Source organism: Asparagus officinalis, chromosome 9, assembly GCF_001876935.1.
Source record: "Asparagus officinalis chromosome 9, Aspof.V1, whole genome shotgun sequence".
NCBI lineage: Eukaryota > Viridiplantae > Streptophyta > Magnoliopsida > Asparagales > Asparagaceae > Asparagus > Asparagus officinalis.
The window spans coordinates 57,130,915-57,155,481 of NC_033802.1; the positions used below are offsets into that span (position 1 = coordinate 57,130,915).

The 24,567-nt window shown below is 36.0% G+C and overlaps 1 protein-coding gene across 1 annotated transcript in view; it reads right to left on the minus strand.

Annotated features, from left to right (window-relative positions):
- LOC109823972 (mitochondrial import receptor subunit TOM20-like) overlaps nucleotides 2,077-24,567 on the minus strand; it is a 33,510-nt gene continuing 11,019 nt past the window's right edge. The window contains 2 exon segments of the mRNA XM_020390449.1: nucleotides 2,077-2,432; nucleotides 21,939-22,059. Of these exon segments, the coding sequence (XP_020246038.1) occupies nucleotides 2,429-2,432; nucleotides 21,939-22,059 (125 nt within the window). The 3' untranslated portion in view covers nucleotides 2,077-2,428.

Consider the following 24,567-nt stretch of genomic DNA (forward strand, 5'->3'; position numbering starts at 1 on the left):
AAAATGTATTTTCTAAAACTTATTTTAGAAATATGCGACTAGTAAGATCGGAACCCGACTTGTCCTAATACTATGTTAAATAACCCTACTATTACTAAAACTTCAAAGTTTCGGTGAGAGTTAATAATGGTAATTAATTATATACTCTTAGGGGCTGTTTGGTTCACTATTATAAAGGGTGGAAAACTCAGAAAACCACTCCACATCAGATTTTTAGCCCTCCACGTCAGCTTTTTTGTTTCCGTCCATTTCTTTGTGCCGCTTTGGTTCGCTCGAATGGAAGAGGGAAAACTCTGCTGAAATCGCCGCCAACTAAGATTTTTTTTCCTCTCCGATTTCCTTCCCCAACTGCCACGTCAGATTTTTTTCTTTCTCTGCTTTGTTTACAAAATTTTTTTTTTTTTTTGCTATGCGAACCAAACACAAGAAAAATAAATACATTGGTTTCCCACCATTTTTTATGTGCGAACCAAAGCAAAACAATCTATTTCTTGGAAAAGTTTGGAAAACTCAAAACTTGTGTTTCTTTACGAAAAGTTTGGAAAACTCAAAACTTGTGTTTCTTTACATGGAATTGCATTTCTCTATATCAAGGAAACGAGCCAAACAGCCCCTAAAAGTACAACACGCTAACTACTAAATCAGTGCGTATGAACCGATGTTTACCCTTGAGAACTCGATATTCCCCTCAATACAAGAGATTCTCTTTTTTTTGTTTTTCAGGGTCAGAGGATGTACTTGGTTAGGTGCGCGCACGTACAATTATGACATCACCGGAGCCTACGTACGTACGTCTTCTACATTTGTTGGTGGTGGACACGTGTCCATCGACAATGAGATAGGAATGAGCTCATAAGTCCGTGACACAAAGGAGACGTGAACCAAGAGAAGTGGGATATTTCAATGAATGTAAGCTCTCAAATCTTAATGGTTTTGGAGATGCATGCATCCGGTCGGCCATTTTCTTCGCTTGTGTCGACTCACATTTGTGAACGAACGAGCGGTTACTGTCAAATGATAGGCTTCGTCAGATACTAGAGCCAAATACTGACACACAGTGTCCTCAACTAAATCTCAAGAACACCCCCCCATAAAAAAAAATATCAGATGGTGACTTGATTATATGAGGCATCACGCTTTCGGCTCTTCACATATCTGAGGAGAAACCATATAACGTAGAGAATATAATTTCCAACAGGACAAGATTTTTCATATTGTATCTCACCCATAATAATTTTTAGGAACATTACTTTTCGTTGCAGTTGGCAACCAGCACCAATTAGCAAGATGTCATCTCAACATAAAGGTTCATCTAATTAGTTGCGAGCAATACATCTCTTCTGCTGCGACACTAATCTTAACAAGATATCTGTTCTCCTCAAAATATGAAGAAAAGTGATATGCAATAAGTAATCAGAGTTACTTATATGTGGATGATAAATCAATAGCAAGTGATAAAACTTTATTCTAGTTTCTTACTAATGAACAAACGTTAACGGTAGTTTTGTTTTAAAAAAAAATGAAAATTCGTGATATTTTGTTGAATTATATATGTTCCCTATTAAGTCAAATAATCTAAACATAATTAAAACAGTAATAAAGCTCTTCGCCATAGTAGCCCACCCTGGACAGATGCTTTACTTGTCTATGTACTACTCAAGTTAAAGCCTACCGACATGTTATCATGGCATCCTACAAGAACATTGCAATCCACGCGCTTGCAAATGGCAAGTGGTTGGGGCTTGGGACCTTAGCTCAACAGGTCGAGGGTTTATCTGTGCCTATGGTATATGCCTATCTTCAATTATTATTAGGTATTGTAACACTTGTGCTATTCACATCAGTAATATGTTCAGCTGGCAAAAAGAACAACAGGCAGCAGCATATCCATATGTTTTATACTAGGTGAGTGGAAGATGCTGAAAGAATCAGTGTCTTTGCTGCAATAAACTAGTAAAATCATCCAACAACCTGGAGCGTGCACATAATAGACGATGCTCTCACTGTAACTAAAGTACAAGCCAACACAACATGAAGAAAACACTAAAGAAACCAGAGAAAAATAAACATAAACAGTGCAGATATGTTCCATGTAATCAGTAAAAGGAAAGGCTTCAGATATGGACCCTTTAAAGTGTCATATTTAAATTGTACTCTGTACAAAGAACCAATCTAAAGTAGCCAGAGTATTGACACATGGCCTGATATATTTGTCCCGGCCAAAAACAAAAAAAGGAAAGAAAAAAGAATAAAAGGAGGGGCTGCAGAAACTAAGCCGAGGATAAACAAACTCCCAGAATTTATCAGAGAACCTGTTCTCTTTCTCTAGTTCAAGTGTGCATCACTTTACCTTTAAAATGTGGCTTAATTTGGATTTCATCCAGCAAAATCTTTAACAAAAGCTTCAATCCAAATCACATGAGAGCCATTACCTGGCCAAGCAAAGTTGTTAGTTTTCACTAAAGCACATAACACTAACCCCACAATAACAATAAAGGCGGTCCCAGACTAATATTGTAGTCAGGATACTTTGACAGGTGATAACGACATGCATGAATATTATTGGCAAATAAACTGTGGTTTGTCTTGCAATCAACCGCACCAGCAGTTAATGGATATCACCAAAATAATAATAATTATAATGCTTCCATATATTATGCCCGTAGAGTTTTCAGTACTCGCTCCTTCGAAATTGGGGAAGAAGAAAAAAGAGTTGAAGTGGAGGCCATTATTTGCTCACACATTCTAGCCAAAAGCATGCCAATCAAAGTTAGGCTGAGCACAAGGGAAAGGAATACAAAGAACTACAGCCTACGAGAACCTTGGCAAAAAAATATTAAGATACGCCTCGGACTCAGAATGCTTCATAGATTAGGCACTGATTGAATACTTTCTTTTGTTAAAAGAGAGAAAGCAGATAATCTTTGGGTTATACTTTTGAAAAAAAAAAGGTTTAAACAAATGCCAAAGGTCTGAAAGTGGGCTATGATTTGCGCCACCAATTCCTGTAGATTACTATAACTGTGTAGAGTAATGTTTTGTTTATGTTATGGGGGTCTGGTGAGATTTCTTTCCACGAATAGCAAGTTGTAAAGCACGGTGCTATGTGTGATTGGTGTTATTCCACTTTAATGATTCCAGTTCAAGAAAGTATGCGCGGTTGTGAGACTCAGGTGGCTCTACTTATTGTAAAATCTTAGGCCATGTTTGGATCGAGGACTTATTTTGCCCCAGGATTAATTTAACTAACTACAATACCGGGATATAATAACCCATGTGACTATAGTAAGTTAAATTTTTAATAATATGTTTGGTTCAATCTGTTCTTAACACATTTAACACCTGTCATTATTAGGTGGTATAGGATTAAGATGGTACCGGATGAAAAAAATATGGGAAGAGAACCGCACCAACCACCGAGTATAATGAGCACATTGAGCAGGCTAGCCTAGCGAAGTTTACCAGGAACGCCTAGTCCATGAGAATAATTACTTGATAAGATTATGTGAGAGGCAGAAGGACACTACACTGAACATGGAGGTGTGGTCTATAGTTCTTTAGAAAAGATATGCACACAGGGACTCCGGTGTCACTAATAATGAGCTTTGAGAGCTTTCATCTACAAAGGGTACACGTGTTATACTAAAAAGGGAAAGTTGAAACCCCACCAAGGTCAGGACCATAAAAAAAGGAAGCTCTGATGTGCAATAGATATCACTTAAATTCCTCTCAAGGGCTGCATTGCTCTTTGATTCTTTAGTAGAGTAGCTGTTAGTGATAGATCATGATGCAGAAAGCAATAACAAAAATATGCAAAAGAAAAGGGAGGTAACACCTGTCAAGGGAAATAAGATAATGATGTACCATATTGGAGGAAATGATCAAAGATATGATTTTTATTTTAACGAACGAGGTAAAAGTCAAATGAGTGATAAACCGTGCTCATATAACAGCTAGTACAACTTAGAAGCTGAAGTAGAAATATAGGTGTAACTAGGGTAAAAATTTAATTATGAGATGCAACTATTAGTAGCCAAACAATTGAATCGCAACAGGACTCAATAATCTATGGCTAGAAGTCAATTTATCCAGTAAGGCCAAAAGCAAAAGCTTGTACATCGGTGGTGATTCAATTGCATATTGACACGTATAGTTTAGATGAGACAATAGTCCAGCACCCAAATATAAAAAGTTGCAGACCTACAATTGTAACAACTCATATTGGAAGTATTAACAAATTCTAGAATATAAATCCATCGATGTAGGGGCGCAGTGAAGAACACACTGAAGAAAAGACGTCATAAATAACAGGGTATAAATATCAATAAGCTCACACGAAATAACCTATAAAAAATCAACTAAATGTACTGGAAATATGAGGAAGGACGTACATAACCATAAGTTCATAGTTTTCTAGTTATTAACAGCAATAACTAACAGAAAAAATAAAAGCCTTGCAGATGACAATCAACAACGTGACCCAACGTATTTTGCAAGATATGATTGCAAACTACAACCAGAGTCATGACCCTGTCCTGGTCTGTATGCTACATATAGTCATCTTAAACTGACAGGCCATGCTTTGATAATGCACAAAATTATTTGATGATCCTGGAAAAGGTGCAAGAAAACCTAAAGGACCTCCTATCAATTTGTAACCAAGTGCTTACTCATCTCAACACTTACCTCCTTATTATGTTGTGCATGTTTACAAACTATATTACTCGTTCAGGAAAATATTCTTAAAACAAACCAATGCCAATAAACTTGAACATGACCTCTAAATAGCGAAAAATGCATGAAGATAGTATCCTGATATCATCAAATGGTTGTTCCAATAAGTCAATCAATACTCTAGGAAAACTGATAGCTAAGTATAGCAATTTACATTAAAAAAAGGTTAATGTGGGAGCAATAATAAAAATTTCATCAGAGAAAACAATGCATCTGAAGTTTTCCTTATTAGAAAACTATAAGAATTATTCCTAAGCTGCTTAGGTGAAGGGAGATTTTTTTTTGCCCATAGCTTCTTAACTTCTGGTACATTTCTAGAACAAACACTCATATCTATCATCACCTCTATAAACCCATCCGTAACTGTTTAAAAACTTTAAACAGGTGCTTTAGAATGTGTCTCTCACTAGCATTTATCAATTTCCAGATATCCCAGCAAGACACCATCAGGATCTTCTAGAAGTAGCTTCAATGTTAGGCTAAGAAACTAAAAGATGTTGGGAAATTACGCAAATTCCCTTATAACCAGATTTACGAGAAAGCGAAATAAATGCGAAATAATAAGACACGCAAATTTAACGTGGTTCGGCACAAAATTGCCTATGTCTACGGACTGCTACAGATCTTTCACTAAGGGAAGAAAATTTTACCAGTGTTTACAAGAAATCTCACAACCCAAAATCGCTCTAATAATTTGCTCTCAATTTTCTCTCACCAAGGCCTTTCTCTGAGACTTTCTTTTCACTCACGCTTCACACTTCCTCTCTCTGATTTTTGTCTCACTTAGTTTGATGCCCAACACTCTCTCTCGGATGATTTATATAGAAAAAACATCACATTCATACACATTTCTTTTCTCTCTTTGTCAACAAAGCATTCTCTTTGTCAACAAAAGATGCTCATCCTTTCCCCTTTTTTGTTTTCTTGCTCCTTCGGTGGCTTGATTTTGTTGATAAAAAACAAGGCAGCCACAAATTTTCGATGGCTTTCAGTACGTGAATATTTGACCAACAATCTCCCACTTGAAGACTGATTTCAATCTGTCTTCACCTCTCGATGTATGCAATAGTTCTTCTCCGGTCTTGATACTATTGCAAGCCAACTAAAGTGAACACAGCTTCAGTTTGTCAGTAGTCACCGTCTTTGTCAGCATGTCTGCCGGATTTTAAGCTCCAGTGATTTTTTCAGGTTTCAAAATTTCTTCTTCCAGAAGTGACCGGATATAATGATACTGCACCTGTATGTGCTTCGTTCTGGAATAAAAAAAATAGATTCTTCGCTAGATGAATAGCACTTTGACTGTCACAATATAAGACATTGTCTTCTTGTTTCTTGCCTAATTCATCCAAAAAACTTAAGCCAAACTATTTCCTTGCTAGCTTCTGTAACAGCAACATATTCTGCTTCAGTTGTGGAGTGAACAACTATCTTCTACAGTTGAGAAACTCAACTCACTGTAGTACCTCCTAGAGTGTAGACATACCCTGTAGTGCTTTTTCTGATATCAATATTTTCTGCTAAATCAGCATCCACATAACATGCTAGTATTGTATCTCCACCTTTGAAACAAAGTGTTTACCTGTGGTGCCCCGTAGATATCTGAGGATCCATTTGACTGCTTCCTAGTGTACCTTGCCTGGACTGCTTCAGCAATATCTGATCTTGTACAAACCATGGCATACATCGGACTTCCAATTGTTGAGGCGTACGGGACCTTCGCCATGTGTGCACGCTCTTCGAAATAAACACCTAAAGGTGTACTCATTGGTTTAGCATCTTGCATATTGAACCTGGAGAGTACTTTGTTGATGTACTCAGCCTGTGATAACATCAAAGTCCCAGATTTCTTGTCTCTCTTGATCCTCATTCTGAATCTGCTTTGCAGCGCCAAGATCTTTCATTGCGAACTGCTTTGATAATTTTTCCTTTAAATTTATAATCTCTTGCAGATCTGAACCTGCAACGAACATATCAACGTATAACAATAAAATAATAAAGCTATTGTCAAACCTCTTGAGATAATAACAATGATCTGTTTGGCATCTAGTGAAACCGTTGGTGTCCATAAAGCTGTTAACTTTTTTGTACCACTTCCTGGGAGCTTGTTTTAATCCATACAAACTCTTCTTCAAACGGCATACTAGATTTTTCTTGTCTGCTTTTATGAAGCTTTCTGGTTGCTTCATATAGATCTCCTCCTCCAAATCACCATGAAGGAAAGTTATTTTTACATCTAACTGCTCAAGATGTAAATTCTCAGCAGCTATAATTTTCAACACCAGTCTGATTGTAGTCAGATTCACGACCGGAGAGAAAATTTTATTATAGTCAATACCTTTCTTTTGCTGAAAGCCTTTGACAACCAATCTTGTCTTGTAGCGCTTGTTCCCATCATGCTCTTCTTTGATCCTATAAATCCACTTGTTATGAAGAGCTTTCTTATATGGTGGTAATTCAGCTAAGTCTCACGTCTGATTTGACATAAACGAGTCCATCTCATCTTGTATATCAGACTCTCATTTGACTGAATCCTCCACCTGTATTGTTTCATCATAACACTCCGATTCACCACTGTCAGTCAGCAACAAGTAGTGCAAAAAAGACAAAAAAACGCTGGATTGACTTAGGAATTCTGGAGGAGCGTCTCACTTCTGACGTATTTGGTTCTTCTTGAACTACTTCAGGACTAGTCTGAATATTATTTTCAGAAATCTCCTCAAATTTAACAAATTTCTTTGTTTCGGCTTTTGTATTGGAGCTACTTGATTCTGCAATTGATCTGTTTTTGTACATCATATTCTCATTGAATATGACATCTCTGCTTCTAATGATCTTCCGATATTCATAATCCCAAAATCGGTAACTAAACTCATCACCACTATAACCAATAAAAACACATTTGTTAAATTTGGCATCAAGTTTATTTCTTTCAGCAAAATTTATGTGTACATAAGAGATACAACCAAAAAATTTTAAATGCGAAAGGTTTACCTTTTTTTGCTCCAAGCTTCTTCCGGTATTCCACCGTCCAAGGGTACTGAGGGCCCACAGTTGATTAGGTGAGCAGCTGTATTGATAGCTTCTTCCCATAAGAACTTGGGCAAGCCGGCATGTATCCTCATGCTTCTAGCACGTTCATTCAAGGTTTTGTCATGCGCTCAGCTACGCCATTCTGCTGTGGTGTTATGGGAACTGTTTTCTCTATCTTGATCCCGTTATTTGTGCAAAATTCTTTGAGTCTACTGTCTTTATACTCTCCTCTATTATTCGTCCTCAACCGCTTTATTTTCAAACCAGTTTTATTTTTCACCATAACCTTCGATTTTCTGAATGTATCAAAGACTTCTGATTTCTTCTTTAGAAAATAGACTCACACTTTCTTTGTAGAATCATCAATGAATGTGACATAGTACAATGAGCCTGCAAGAAATGGAACTGGAGATGGTCCCCATACGTTAGTATGAACCAATTCTAACTTTTCTGTCTTGGGTGTCTTACCAATCTTTGTAAAACTGACTTTCTTTTGTTTGCCAAAGATACAATCATCGCATAGGCCGACATCTACATTCTTCAGATCCGACAGCTTTCCTTTTGACAGAAGTGTCTTCATCCCTTTCTCGCTCATATGGCCAAGCATTTAGTGCTATAGGTTAGATTTTTCATCTGCATTTGTTACTGTAATAATATTCTCTAAGTTAGAGGTTACATAGAGAGTACCATTTTTATTATCTCGAGCAATGACGAGTGCTCTTTTGGTAATCTTCCATTCATGATCTAAGAAAGTTATACAGTAACTCTCTCCATCAAGCTATCCCACAGAGATCAAATTATTTTTAAGGCTAGTAATATGTCTCACTCCTTGCAGCTTTCATGTGGTCTGATTTGACAATTTTAATCGGACGTCTCCCTTGTCAACAATCTTTAAGGTTTTATCATCTGCTAGATGTATCTTTCTGAAATCATAGATAACGTAGTTCTTCATGATTTCTCAACATGGGGTGGCATAAAAGGATGCTCCTGAATCAAGAATCCATGATTCAATCGGACTGTTGACGCGCATAGCATCACCTCCTTCCTCGGTCACGTTGGCAGACTCCTGTGCGCTGGTATTTTTCTTCGGTGCCCGGCACTCCCTCTTGAAATGCCCTTCTTGTCACAATTATAGCAGTTAAAATCTTTTTTATCTAGATTTGCTCCTTCTAGATTTTGGCCTATCGCGATTTGAACTTCTTTCTGAAGTTCTCCCCCTAGACTCCGTGTGTAAAGCTGAAGAGGTTGATGCTTCACCCGATTCTTTCCGTCGAATTTTTTCATTAAGAATCAGATCACGAACATCATCAAATTTTAACTTATTGCTTCCCGACGAGCTACTCATAGCTATGACAGTAGCATTCCAACTTTCTGATAGAGAAAACAAAAGTATCAATGCTTGTACATCTTCATCAAACTCAATTCCAACTGAACTCAACTGGGTTGTGACTGTATTGAGTTCATTGAGATGTTGAGCTACTGATGCGCCTTCTGTCATCCGCAAATTGAACAGTCGCCTCACCAAGTGAACTTTGTTTGAGGCAGAGGGCTTATACATGCTGCAGAGAGCCGCCATAAGACCCGTCGTGATCTTTTTCTTTGTTACGTTGAAATTAACGTTACGGATAATGTCAATCGGATAACTCTAATGGCTTGTCTGTCAAAAAGAGCCCACTTTTCATCCTTCATGTCATCCGGCTTACTTCCTGAGAGAGGTTGATACAACTTCTTTTGGTACAGGTAATCATCGATCTGCATCTTTCAAAAGCCAAAGACCATATCATCGAACTTCTTAATTTTTACCTTTTCTTCGTCTGCAGCCATTACTCCCACTCGAATCTAGCACCCTCTGGATCATTTCTGACTGTTTCTACGAATCATCGTGTATTAGAATACTGTTGTCGACGAACCAGTATCGCCGACAAAATTTCACTATTCACAAAATTCACTATTCATGTGAATAGTAATCTCGTAGAAAATGTCACACCCAAAGGTCTGATACCAGTTGTTAGGAAATTACGCAAATTCCCTTATAATCAGATTTACGAGAAAGTAAAATAAATGCGGAATAATAAGACACGTAAATTTAACGTGGTTCGACACAAAATTACCTACGTCCATCGGCTGCTGCAGCTTTTTCACTAAGGGGAGAAAATTTTACAAGTGTTTATAAGAAATCTCACAACCCAAAATAACTCTGATAATTGCTCTCAAATTTCTCTCACTAAGGCCTTTCTATGAGCCTTTTTTTCACTCACGCTTCACACTTTCTCTCTGATTTTTCTCTCACTTAGTTTGATGCCCAGCACTCTCTCTCTCGGATGCTTTATATAGAAAAAACATCACCTTCATACACCTTTCTTTTCTCACTTTGTCAACAAAGCATTCTCTCTTTGTCAACAAAAGATGCTCATCATTTACCCTTTTTGTTTTCTTGCTCCTTTGGTGGCTTGATTTTATTGACAAAAAATAAGGTAATCACAATTTTTCGATAGCTTTCGGTGCGTGAATATTTGACCAACAAGATTACCCGTAAAGAGACACTTTTCACTAATAATAATAATAATCATCATCATCATGGCATCGTCTAAATCTTCTTCTAGAACATTTTTAACTTAAGAAGATACTACAGGAAGATTTATTAGCAATGAGCCTTCAAACCTAATTTATACTACAAGCTGGTTGATGGTTAAAAACTAATGAATGAGGAGATATGAGCAAAGGAGTTATGACAAAAAATAGGTAAGCAAAGCAACATCACTTTACCTCATGCTATTGCAGAAACATTTTAAACTTAAACGACCATTAACATAAGCAGAGAATAAAAACATACAAGACGATGGTGATTATACAAGAAAGCTCAATCATAGCCTAGACAAATGTTTATATTGACAAATAACTCTAAAATCCACCAATAATCGTTCTCTAACAGTTATCTATACACTTTACCTGTCTTTTTGCAATATGGATAAGGATATGGCAATGGTAGTGATATCTGAAGGTGCTGAGTATGTTCGACGGCAATGGCATTGCCTTATAATCAGATTTACGAGAAAGCAAAATAAATGCGGAATAATAAGACACGTAAATTTAACGTGGTTCGACACAAAATTACCTACGTCCATCGGCTGCTGCAGCTTTTTCACTAAGGGGAGAAAATTTTACAAGTGTTTATAAGAAATCTCACAACCCAAAATAACTCTGATAATTGCTCTCAAATTTCTCTCACTAAGGCCTTTCTATGAGCCTTTCTTTTCACTCACGCTTCACACTTCCTCTCTGATTTTTCTCTCACTTAGTTTGATGCCCAGCACTCTCTCTCTCGGATGCTTTATATAGAAAAAACATCACCTTCATACACCTTTCTTTTCTCACTTTGTCAACAAAGCATTCTCTCTTTGTCAACAAAAGATGCTCATCATTTACCCTTTTTGTTTTCTTGCTCCTTCGGTGGCTTGATTTTATTGACAAAAAATAAGGCAACCACAATTTTTTTATGGCTTTCGGTGCGTGAATATTTCACCAACAAGATTACCCGTAAAGAGATACTTTTCACTAATAATAATAATCATCATCATCATCATGGCATCGTCTAAATCTTCTTCTAGAACATTTTTAACTTAAGAAGATACTACAGGAAGATTTGTTAGCAATGAGCCTTCAAACCTAATTTATACTGCAAGATGGTTGATGGTTAAAAACTAATGAATGAGGAGATATGAGCAAAGGAGTTATGACAAAACATAGGTAAGCAAAGCAACATCACTTTACCCCATGCTATTGCAGAAACATTTTAAACTTAAACGACCATTAACATAAGCAGAGAATAAAAACATACAAGACGATGGTGATTATACAAGAAAGCTCAATCATAGCCTAGACAAATGTTTATATTAACAAATAACTCTAAAATCCACCAATAATCGTTCTCTAACAGTTATCTATACACTTTACCTGTCTTTTTGCAATATGGATAAGGATATGGCAATGGTAGTGATATCTGAAGGTGCTGAGTATGTTCGACGGCAATGGCATTGCATTAAGCATCACATGAAGAAATATTGGTTAAAAATGAGTCAAGGTTTATACTTTTATCAGTTTCACATAAAAAATTATTAAATTTAAGGGTATACTCATCTTTCTCTCCAGGTTATTGTTCCTATTATTGGCATCTGGCTAACATCCTATTCAATTCAAATCCAAATTAGTCCTATGAAATATGAATATTGAGTACTATATTCAGCAATATCTATCCAGGTTTTCCTGATAAAATAGAACAAATACAAATACAATGTTAATTGTATACGCGTTGTATCTGATGCAACAATCAACCTAGTGCATGTCTTACGCAAAAGATATGAACAAACAAAGGAGAGGAGGGAAGAGAAATACAGTGCCATCCAGCACACTTGTGCCATTATGATTGGCCTGCTGTTGAAGCTTCCACCTTGGGGCTTAAACCAGTCATGTAGGCCTCTTGGGCTAGTCAGCTACTCCATCTTCCATTGATTATCTACTTATTGCATATACAAGAACGTGCATGCTATACAGCATGGTACTTTTGAGAAATGAAACCACTAAGAACCAATACAGACCCAAAAGAAACTCTAATTTCTCACTTGACACCTATTCATGAACCAATACAGACCCAAAAGAAACTCCAATTTCTCACTTGACACCTATTCATTTGGGCTGCTTCATCTACCCCAACACCAAGAGAAACCAAGTCCGCACCTATTTGTTGGGATATACATATACCAGGAGATATGATAAAATGCATTTGTAAGAGGTTGTAACTTGCTTTTGTCGAGAAAAAAATAAGATAGAATTGATTGAGATGGTTTGGCATATGCGGACAAAGCCACTAATGCACTAGTTCAAGAAGATTATATTATGAGGGCAAGGAAAACTAGAGTACGCCCCTAAAAAACTTGGCTGGAAGTAATTAAGAATGATATGATAATTAACTTACTAAGGAACACGGCCCTTAACAAAATTGAGCAGAAGAATAGGGCGCACGTAATCACTGTTTAAATTTTGGGATAAAGGCATTCTTCGACAAATTCTCCGTAGAAAACTTGGTTAGAAGTAATTAAGAAAGTTATGAAAATGGTTAACTTAATGGAGAGGATAACTCTTAACAGAACTGAAAGCAAAATAGGTTTTTCATATAGCCAACCTAAAAGAAATTGGGATAATTTTTTGTTGTTGTTGTCGCAGCCTCCAATCTCTATTGTTCATGTCCTTTCTTTCCACAATCTTTTCTTATTGCTCATAAGCTTCCACATCCTCCTTCTCCCTTCATACTAGTGTGCACCCCGTGCAAAGCACGGCCCCCTTTTTTTTAAGTACTGTATTTTGAACTTGTCTCTCTCTAAGTTTTAATACATTTGCCCATCATTATCTTTTTCTTTGCTACGTTGAAAGCAACGTTACGGATAATGTCAATCGGATAACTCCAATGGCTTGTCTGTCAAGAAGAGCCTACTTTTCATCCTTCATGTCATCCGGCTTACTTCCTGAGAGAGGTTGATACAGCTTCTTTTGGTACAGGTAATCATCGATCTGCATCTTTCAAAAGCCAAAGACCGTACCATCGAACTTCTCAATTTTCACCTTTTTTTCGTCTGCAGGCATTTCTCCCACTCGAATCTAGCACCCTCTGGATCATTTCTGACTGTTTCTACGAACCACCGTGTATTAGAACACTGTTGTCGACAAACCAGTATCGTCGATAAAATTTCACAATTCACATAATTCACTATTCATGTGAATAGTAATCTCGTAGAAAATGTCACAACCAAAGGTATGATACTGGTTGTTAGGAAATTACGCAAATTCCCTTATAATCAGATTTACGAGAAAGCAAAATAAATGCGGAATAATAAGACACGTAAATTTAACGTGGTTCGACACAAAATTACCTACGTCCATCGGCTGCTGCAGCTTTTTCACTAAGGGGAGAAAATTTTACAAGTGTTTATAAGAAATCTCACAACCCAAAATAACTCTGATAATTGCTCTCAAATTTCTCTCACTAAGGCCTTTCTATGAGCCTTTCTTTTCACTCACGCTTCACACTTCCTCTCTGATTTTTCTCTCACTTAGTTTGATGCCCAGCACTCTCTCTCTCGGATGCTTTATATAGAAAAAACATCACCTTCATACACCTTTCTTTTCTCACTTTGTCAACAAAGCATTCTCTCTGTCAACAAAAGATGCTCATCATTTACCCTTTTTGTTTTCTTGCCCCTTCGGTGGCTTGATTTTATTGACAAAAAATAAGGCAACCACAATTTTTTTATGGCTTTCGGTGCGTGAATATTTCACCAACAAGATTACCCGTAAAGAGATACTTTTCACTAATAATAATAATCATCATCATCATCATGGCATCGTCTAAATCTTCTTCTAGAACATTTTTAACTTAAGAAGATACTACAGGAAGATTTGTTAGCAATGAGCCTTCAAACCTAATTTATACTGCAAGATGGTTGATGGTTAAAAACTAATGAATGAGGAGATATGAGCAAAGGAGTTATGACAAAACATAGGTAAGCAAAGCAACATCACTTTACCCCATGCTATTGCAGAAACATTTTAAACTTAAACGACCATTAACATAAGCAGAGAATAAAAACATACAAGACGATGGTGATTATACAAGAAAGCTCAATCATAGCCTAGACAAATGTTTATATTAACAAATAACTCTAAAATCCACCAATAATCGTTCTCTAACAGTTATCTATACACTTTACCTGTCTTTTTGCAATATGGATAAGGATATGGCAATGGTAGTGATATCTGAAGGTGCTGAGTATGTTCGACGGCAATGGCATTGCATTAAGCATCACATGAAGAAATATTGGTTAAAAATGAGTCAAGGTTTATACTTTTATCAGTTTCACATAAAAAATTATTAAATTTAAGGGTATACTCATCTTTCTCTCCAGGTTATTGTTCCTATTATTGGCATCTGGCTAACATCCTATTCAATTCAAATCCAAATTAGTCCTATGAAATATGAATATTGAGTACTATATTCAGCAATATCTATCCAGGTTTTCCTGATAAAATAGAACAAATACAAATACAATGTTAATTGTATACGCGTTGTATCTGATGCAACAATCAACCTAGTGCATGTCTTACGCAAAAGATATGAACAAACAAAGGAGAGGAGGGAAGAGAAATACAGTGCCATCCAGCACACTTGTGCCATTATGATTGGCCTGCTGTTGAAGCTTCCACCTTGGGGCTTAAACCAGTCATGTAGGCCTCTTGGGCTAGTCAGCTACTCCATCTTCCATTGATTATCTACTTATTGCATATACAAGAACGTGCATGCTATACAGCATGGTACTTTTGAGAAATGAAACCACTAAGAACCAATACAGACCCAAAAGAAACTCCAATTTCTCACTTGACACCTATTCATTTGGGCTGCTTCATCTACCCCAACACCAAGAGAAACCAAGTCCGCACCTATTTGTTGGGATATACATATACCAGGAGATATGATAAAATGCATTTGTAAGAGGTTGTAACTTGCTTTTGTCGAGAAAAAAATAAGATAGAATTGATTGAGATGGTTTGGCATATGCGGACAAAGCCACTAATGCACTAGTTCAAGAAGATTATATTATGAGGGCAAGGAAAACTAGAGTACGCCCCTAAAAAACTTGGCTGGAAGTAATTAAGAATGATATGATAATTAACTTACTAAGGAACACGGCCCTTAACAGAATTGAGCAGAAGAATAGGGCGCACGTAATCACTGCTTAAATTTTGGGATAAAGGCATTCTTCGACAAATTCTCCGTAGAAAACTTGGTTAGAAGTAATTAAGAAAGTTATGAAAATGGTTAACTTAATGGAGAGGATAACTCTTAACAGAACTGAAAGCAAAATAGGTTTTTCATATAGCCAACCTAAAAGAAATTGGGATAATTTTTTGTTGTTGTTGTCGCAGCCTCCAATCTCTATTGTTCATGTCCTTTCTTTCCACAATCTTTTTTTCCACAATCTTTTCTTATTGCTCATAAGCTTCCACATCCTCCTTCTCCCTTCATACTAGTGTGCACCCCGTGCAAAGCACGGCCCCCTTTTTTTTAAGTACTGTATTTTGAACTTGTCTCTCTCTAAGTTTTAATACATTTGATTTAATTATTGTATGCTTAAAATTAAAAATCATATATACTCCTCTATACTTAAAAAAGGATCAAGTTTTAATACATTTAATTTAGAAATCATATATATTCCTCTATACTTAGAGAATGATCCAAATTTTAATACATTTGATTTAGAAATTATATCTACTCCTCTATACTTAAAGAAGGATCCGAGTTTTAATACATTTAATTGCTTGACTGTTTATGATACATACAACAACATAAATACTAACTTAAAGTATATAGTAGCAGATTTAATTTACTGTTTATGCTACAGTAAATTACTGTATCATGAACAGTAGCTCCGAGTGTAGAGGAATGGAATTGATTTACTGTTCAAGCTACGGTATTTACTGTGTCATGAACAATGATTCTTTGGGTTTAAGTATAAAGGAGTAGCTTTCAGTCCAATATCCCAAAATTTGAACCTTAAACAATCCCAATTCAAGGATAAACCTGATATCTAACATATTTTTATGCACAAAGTAATGAATGATTCGAGAAGTGAGAACTTAGATTTCAGTCTGAGACTAGTAACTAAGTTGAGGAACTAAGGGTGTGTTTGGCAATCGACTCAAAACTGGGTCAAGATCAGTCACAGTCCAGTTCTATCTTAAATCAGACGTAGAATAGGCCAAGGGAGGTTTGGTCCAAACTAGAACTGGTTTATTGGCCAAATTTTGGCATACAAAGACTGTTGACGTTTAGAATCAAGAATCCATGATTCAATCAGACTGTTGACGCTTAGAATCATAGCATCACCTCCTTCCTCGGTCACGTTGGCAGACTCATGTGCGCTGGTATTTTTCTTCGGTGCCCGGCACTCCCTCTTGAAATGCTCTTCTTGTCACAATTATAGCAGTTAAAATCTTTTTTTTATCTAGATTTGCTCCTTCTAAATTTTGATCTACCGCGATTTGAACTTCTTTCTGAAGTTCTCCCCCTAGACTCCGTGTGTAAAGCTGAAGAGGTTGATGCTTCACCCGATTCTTTCCGTCGAATTTTTTCATTAAGAATCAGATCACGAACATCATCAAATTTTAACTTATTACTTCCCGACGAGCTACTCATAGCTATGACAGTAGCATTCCAACTTTCTGATAGAGAAGACAAAAGTATCAATGCTCGTACTTCTTTATCAAACTCAATTCCAACTGAACTCAACTGGGTTGTGACTGTATTGAGTTCATTGAGATGTTGAGCTACTGATGCACCTTCTGTCATCCGTAAATTGAACAGTCGCCTCATCAAATGAACTTTGTTTGAGGCAGAGGGCTTCTTATACATGCTGCAGAGAGCCTCCATAAGACCCATCATTATCTTTTTCTTTGCTACGTTGAAAGCAACGTTACGGATAATGTCAATCGGATAACTCCAATGGCTTGTCTGTCAAGAAGAGCCTACTTTTCATCCTTCATGTCATCCGGCTTACTTCCTGAGAGAGGTTGATACAGCTTCTTTTGGTACAGGTAATCATCGATCTGCATCTTTCAAAAGTCAAAGACCGTACCATCGAACTTCTTAATTTTCACCTTTTTTTCGTCTGCAGGCATTTCTCCCACTCGAATCTAGCACCCTCTGGATCATTTCTGACTGTTTCTACGAACCACCGTGTATTAGAACACTGTTGTCGACGAACCAGTATCGTCGATAAAATTTCACTATTCACATAATTCACTATTCATGTGAATAGTAATCTCGTAGAAAATGTCACAACCAAAGGTATGATACTGGTTGTTAGGAAATTACGCAAATTCTCTTATAATCAGATTTACGAGAAAGCAAAATAAATGCGGAATAATAAGACACGTAAATTTAACGTGGTTCGACACAAAATTACCTACGTCCATCGGCTGCTGCAGCTTTTTCACTAAGGGGAGAAAATTTTACAAGTGTTTATAAGAAATCTCACAACCCAAAATAACTCTGATAATTGCTCTCAAATTTCTCTCACTAAGGCCTTTCTATGAGCCTTTCTTTTCACTCACGCTTCACACTTCCTCTCTGATTTTTCTCTCACTTAGTTTGATGCCCAGCACTCTCTCTCTCGGATGCTTTATATAGAAAAAACATCACCTTCATACACCTTTCTTTTCTCACTTTGTCAACAAAGCATTCTCTCTTTGTCAACAAAAGATGCTCATCATTTACCCTTTTTGTTTTCTTGCTCCTTCGGTGGCTTGATTTTATTGACAAAAAATAAGGCAACCACAATTTTTTTATGGCTTTCGGTGCGTGAATATTTCACCAACAAGATTACCCGTAAAGAGATACTTTTCACTAATAATAATAATCATCATCATCATCATGGCATCGTCTAAATCTTCTTCTAGAACATTTTTAACTTAAGAAGATACTACAGGAAGATTTGTTAGCAATGAGCCTTCAAACCTAATTTATACTGCAAGATGGTTGATGGTTAAAAACTAATGAATGAGGAGATATGAGCAAAGGAGTTATGACAAAACATAGGTAAGCAAAGCAACATCACTTTACCCCATGCTATTGCAGAAACATTTTAAACTTAAACGACCATTAACATAAGCAGAGAATAAAAACATACAAGACGATGGTGATTATACAAGAAAGCTCAATCATAGCCTAGACAAATGTTTATATTAACAAATAACTCTAAAATCCACCAATAATCGTTCTCTAACAGTTATCTATACACTTTACCTGTCTTTTTGCAATATGGATAAGGATATGGCAATGGTAGTGATATCTGAAGGTGCTGAGTATGTTCGACGGCAATGGCATTGCATTAAGCATCACATGAAGAAATATTGGTTAAAAATGAGTCAAGGTTTATACTTTTATCAGTTTCACATAAAAAATTATTAAATTTAAGGGTATACTCATCTTTCTCTCCAGGTTATTGTTCCTATTATTGGCATCTGGCTAACATCCTATTCAATTCAAATCCAAATTAGTCCTATGAAATATGAATATTGAGTACTATATTCAGCAATATCTATCCAGGTTTTCCTGATAAAATAGAACAAATACAAATACAATGTTAATTGTATACGCGTTGTATCTGATGCAACAATCAACCTAGTGCATGTCTTACGCAAAAGATATGAACAAACAAAGGAGAGGAGGGAAGAGAAATACAGTGCCATCCAGCACACTTGTGCCATTATGATTGGCCTGCTGTTGAAGCTTCCACCTTGGGGCTTAAACCAGTCATGTAGGCCTCTTGGGCTAGTCAGCTACTCCATCTTCCATTGATTATCTACTTATTGCATATACAAGAACGTGCATGCTATACAGCATGGTACTTTTGAGAAATGAAACCACTAAGAACCAATACAGACCCAAAAGAAACTCCAATTTCTCACTTGACACCTATTCATTTGGGCTGCTTCATCTACCCCAACACCAAGAGAAACCAAGTCCGCACCTATTTGTTGGGATATACATATACCAGGAGATATGATAAAATGCATTTGTAAGAGGTTCTAACTTGCTTTTGTCGAGAAAAAAATAAGATAGAATTGATTGAGATGGTTTGGCATATGCGGACAAAGCCACTAATGCACTAGTTCAAGAAGATTATATTATGAGGGCAAGGAAAACTAGAGTACGCTCCTAAAAAACTTGGCTGGAAGCAATTAAGAATGATAATTAACTTACTAAGGAACACAGCCCTTAACAGAATTGAGTAGAAGAATAGGACGCACGTAATCACTGTTTAAATTTTGGGATAAAGGCATTCTTCGACAAATTCTCCGTAGAAAACTTGGTTGGAAGTAATTAAGAAAGTTATGAAAATGGTTAACTTAATGGAGAGGATAACTCTTAACAGAACTGAAAGCAAAATAGGTTTTTCATATAGCCAACCTAAAAGAAATTGGGATAATTTTAACTCTTAACAGAACTGAAAGCAAAATAGGTTTTTCATATAGCCAACCTAAAAGAAATTGGGATAATTTGTTGTTGTTGTTGTTGTCGCAACCTCCAATCTCTATTGTTCGTCCTTTCTTTCCACAATCTTTTCTTATTGCTCATAAGCTTCCACATCCTCCTTTTCCCTTCATACTAGTATGCACCCCGTGCAAAGCACGGCCCCCTTTTTTTTAAGTACTGTATTTTGAACTTGTCTCCCTCTAAGTTTTAATACATTTGATTTAATTATTGTATGCTTAAAATTAAAAATCATATATACTCCTCTATACTTAAAAGAAGGATCAAGTTTTAATACATTTAATTTAGAAATCATATATATTCCTCTATACTTAGAGAATGATCCAAATTTTAATACATTTGATTTAGAAATTATATCTACTCCTCTATACTTAAAGAAGGATCCAAGTTTTAATACATTTAATTGCTTTATTGTTTATGATACATACAACAGCATAAATACTAACTTAAAGTATATAGTAGAAGATTTAATTTACTGTTTATGCTACAGTAAATTACTGTATCATGAACAGTCGCTCCAAGTGTAGAGGAATGGAATTGATTTACTATTCATGCTACGGTATTTACTGTGTCATGAACAGTGATTCTTTGGGTTTAAGTATAAAGGAGTAGCTTTCAGTCCAATATCCCAAAATTTGAACCTTAAACAGTCCCAATTCAAGGATAAACCTGATATCTAACATATTTTTATGCACAAAGTAATGAATGATCCGAGAAGTGAGAACTTAGATTTCAATCTAACTTTGAGACTAGTAACTAAGTTGAGGAACTAAAGGTGTGTTTGGCAATCGACTCAAAACTAGGTCAAGATCAGTCACAGTCCAGTTCTATCTTAAATCAGACGTAGAATAGGCCAAGGAAGGTCTGGTCCAAACTAGAACTGGTTTATTGGCCAAATTTTGGCATACAAAAACTAGGCCAATTCTGACCCAAACACAGAAACACCCAAAATTATGTTAGGTTCCAGTCTTAGCCCAGTTTTAAATTAGAAAATTTACTTTTTAAATATGATGATGATGAATTGGGAATTGGAACTTCATATCTAATCTGGAATCTTAATTCTTAATCCTGAATTTTATAAGTACTTGCATTAATATCTTCTAGTTTCTGTATTTAGTTCATGTATATAGATACTTATCATTAGGACTTATCTAGATCTACACGAATCATGCGATTGCATATCATCTGTGATTTTTCTGAATTGATCATCCCTCATTTTCTTTACCTTGTTTTACACAACAGACGTGCCCTTGTTGGATATCCTAACACTGGAGGCTCAACAATAGATGGATACATATCAGATACTCCTTTGACATGTTCTGAAATTTGTAATATATTCTAGCTAAACCGAAAATAAACTATATCTGGATTAAAGAAGTAAGAAGTTAAAAAATATAATTCATGAATGATGAATCAACGATTCTACTTAGCTTGTAGCTGCATTTCAGTTGTATGTCATATTTCTCAATAATGAGTTCTTATTTCTTAATTAGGAAATATAAATACTCACATAACTATTGCTTTAAATTAACAATCAAGAGATTGCTCATTTAACTGTTCTAGCCTTGCAAATATAATAAACATGATGCTTGTGCACACATTTATAATCTCGTTAATGTATCTGTGGTGTATCATGTTGTATCATTACTTCATACAGCAACTGGTGCATCACATGTCAAGGATGTGTGAATTTAATTTTCTCATACCCATGTCCTACTAAAGGCACACAGAAAAATATAAAAAAAAACTTGCACTGGTTCAAGAACCAATACAAAAGACATCATATATAAACAAACAAGGAAAGTAATTTTTTCAAATAGAATCTAAGATATAAGCTGCAGAAGCTTCCTCTTATGAAACAAATTAAAAGGAAAATATAATTAAACAATTAATTGGACCAAGTAAAAGCACCATCTCCAGACATAGCTCATACTTAATTAAAGCAAGGATGCATTTTACTGAGAAAAACTACAATTATACGCTAGTCTTCCATAAAAGTCCCAAATAGTTGACATGCTTTGTTTAAATGATAGTAAAATCAAGAAGAAGAAAAGGACAACCGGTTTCTTACTGAATAGGTGGGGGAGATGCCTGAGATTTGGCCATACCAACCCACACAATAATGCCCACTGCAAGGATTACCCAATCAAGTATGTCATACTTAAGATCAGGATTGCTCTTTTCTTCGAAACCTGAAATAAAGAAGCATTGCTATCAGTATACAAGCCTAAAACTACAAAATGTATTTTTTAGAAAAAAAATTGCATAAAATAAGTCGCACCAGAAGCAAGCATGAAAGGGTATAGAGCAAATACTTGCAAAGATGACTTTATGCGCTAGCTTGTTAAATTACTTCATGTTAAGAGTGATCGTTAATGTATCATGCCAGTGATGGGCATTTTGCACCAGAGATTAGCATAGTTGAAGATAGTCTAGATATTTTGAAGCAAACAGTGTGTGTATTAAAGATGAGCATGCTTATAAATAGTATAGCAACAAGTACAAAATCATAACAGCATTTCATGCACAAATAAAATGAGTAGCCAAACTGTGAGATTCTATTGGTTTTCTTATGTACAAGATGATGGACCGAAGTGAGACTTCCAAAATCCAACTTTTTCGTTTGCAATCTACAAGTTACATATACATTCATTCATCATAATTCATTATTAAAATTTGAAAATCAGACTAGCGTAACATACAAGCTTTCAACCAGAGGCTAGCAGATCAGTAATAGCTTACTGATGTATTTTCACACTCTTTATTTATAAATAAAGGTAGATTAAAAGAAATGAAAAGATATCAATAAATCCGCAAGACATTAGGGGGATATTCGGCTGTTGAATGTATGACTAGAGATTCTTTGGTGTGCAATGGAGGCATCACAAGTGCACTGACAATGATGACAATGTGTCCTAGAGTATTAACGAATTCTGAGCAATTAGAAAGGGCTATCACCGATCAGAAAAACAAGCTAGGACTCAGTAAAACTAGAATCAGATCTCAAGCTAGTTATAAACAGGTAGCTGGAATATGGAAACTCCTCAACCAAGTATATTTGTATACAACCACTTGTTGCAAAGATGGTCTACGACTCCACAGTTAATGCATCTGTAACAATGATAAAAAGAAAACTTGGATCTCTTTTTACTTCAATTTTTCTTTTGTCAAAAAGAAAAAAAAAATCTCCATGCTGCATAAATAAAATTGAAGCATACAAGAAGCGATGTTCAAAAACAATTTTCATGCGGAAGAATACTTGTCAAGAACAACTTAGTGTATCCTGACACTTTAAATTTTATTTTTTTTTGGAAAATTGCTTCAGCCTAGTGTCTCTCTCTTATCCTTCCTACTCCTCTCGTCCTTGTCTCTTTCTCTGCATCTCTTGTAGGCTGCAGCAAGCTCCCTCCCCACCTTCAAGGACCTATCACACGCTCGACCTCGTCCCCTGCCCCGATGTCTATCAGATCAGTCAAAGATTATGTCAGAAAGACAGGAAAGATGTCCATAGATTATACAGTGGTGTTTGTGTGTGTGTATGTGTATTGTACAGAAACACACTTGCGCATGTAAGCTTGACTAGACTATGAATGATTAATTTCGAAAGGTAGATTTTACATCTTTTTCATTACTACTTTTGCTTTTGCTGTAAATAATACTAAATTACACAATAATTGGATTCACATCAAAAAAGTTCATAGTGTGAATCTTGGTAGATTACAAGGAACGTGAGGAGGATGTTTAGACTTCAAATATTTATGAGTATTAAACTCACTCACTGGTGCAATGCTAGACACAAATACAAGGATAGAAAAAATATTGATCATCTAACGCAAAACTTACAAACAGAGATGTGGATATATCTGATAGTGTGCGACAACCATAGTGTGTTGCTACTTGCAGATGTAGTTTCTACTATGATTTTATTTAAGTGTGTTAAGTAACATGACATATACTAAGACATGCATTATTTCCAAACGAATAAAGATCAAAAGAAGCCAAGTCACAAGGAGACAAAAGAGTAGATACTTGAGAATTGTTGCATAAACTGACAGCACATTACTAGGACCTAAGCTTTATATTTAAAAAAATGTCAGGCAGACCTGAGGATCTAAGCACAGCAGATTAGCCAAAATATAGAACGAATAAGTAACAAGTATCAGAAAGTCTAATGTGTCCATCTTCTAAGTCAATTTGTAGCAATGAACTCTACAAGTGCAATTTATATATGATATATAAATATTTCAAAAACCACACCTAGATACTGTACAATAAAATTAGTGAGTTTCTCAGCCAGAGAATGAAGGCAGAGGTCGAAGATATTCTGACTAATAGCTCACAACAGCTATAAGAATTAGAGTCTCAAACATGGTAATAAGCAATAGCAAGGGAGACATGTGCCACACAAAATTGTCGTCTCAAAATTTGCGAGAACAATTTATGTATTAAGAATATAATGAATGCATGATACTATTATGAAATTTTATTAATAGAAGACTTTGTTGCCTGCAATTGTCAAGCAATGCGTAGAAAATTTACTTTTGGATTTGAAACTGAGGGTCCTCCAACTGCTGCTGGCTGACTAGTCACTTTCTTATGAAACTCTAGATGCAGCTCAGGCACCTGATAAAGGAGAGTGAGTCAATGTTTAAGGTCTAAAGGATTAGTACATAGCTATATGCAGTGGCAGAACTAGAAAA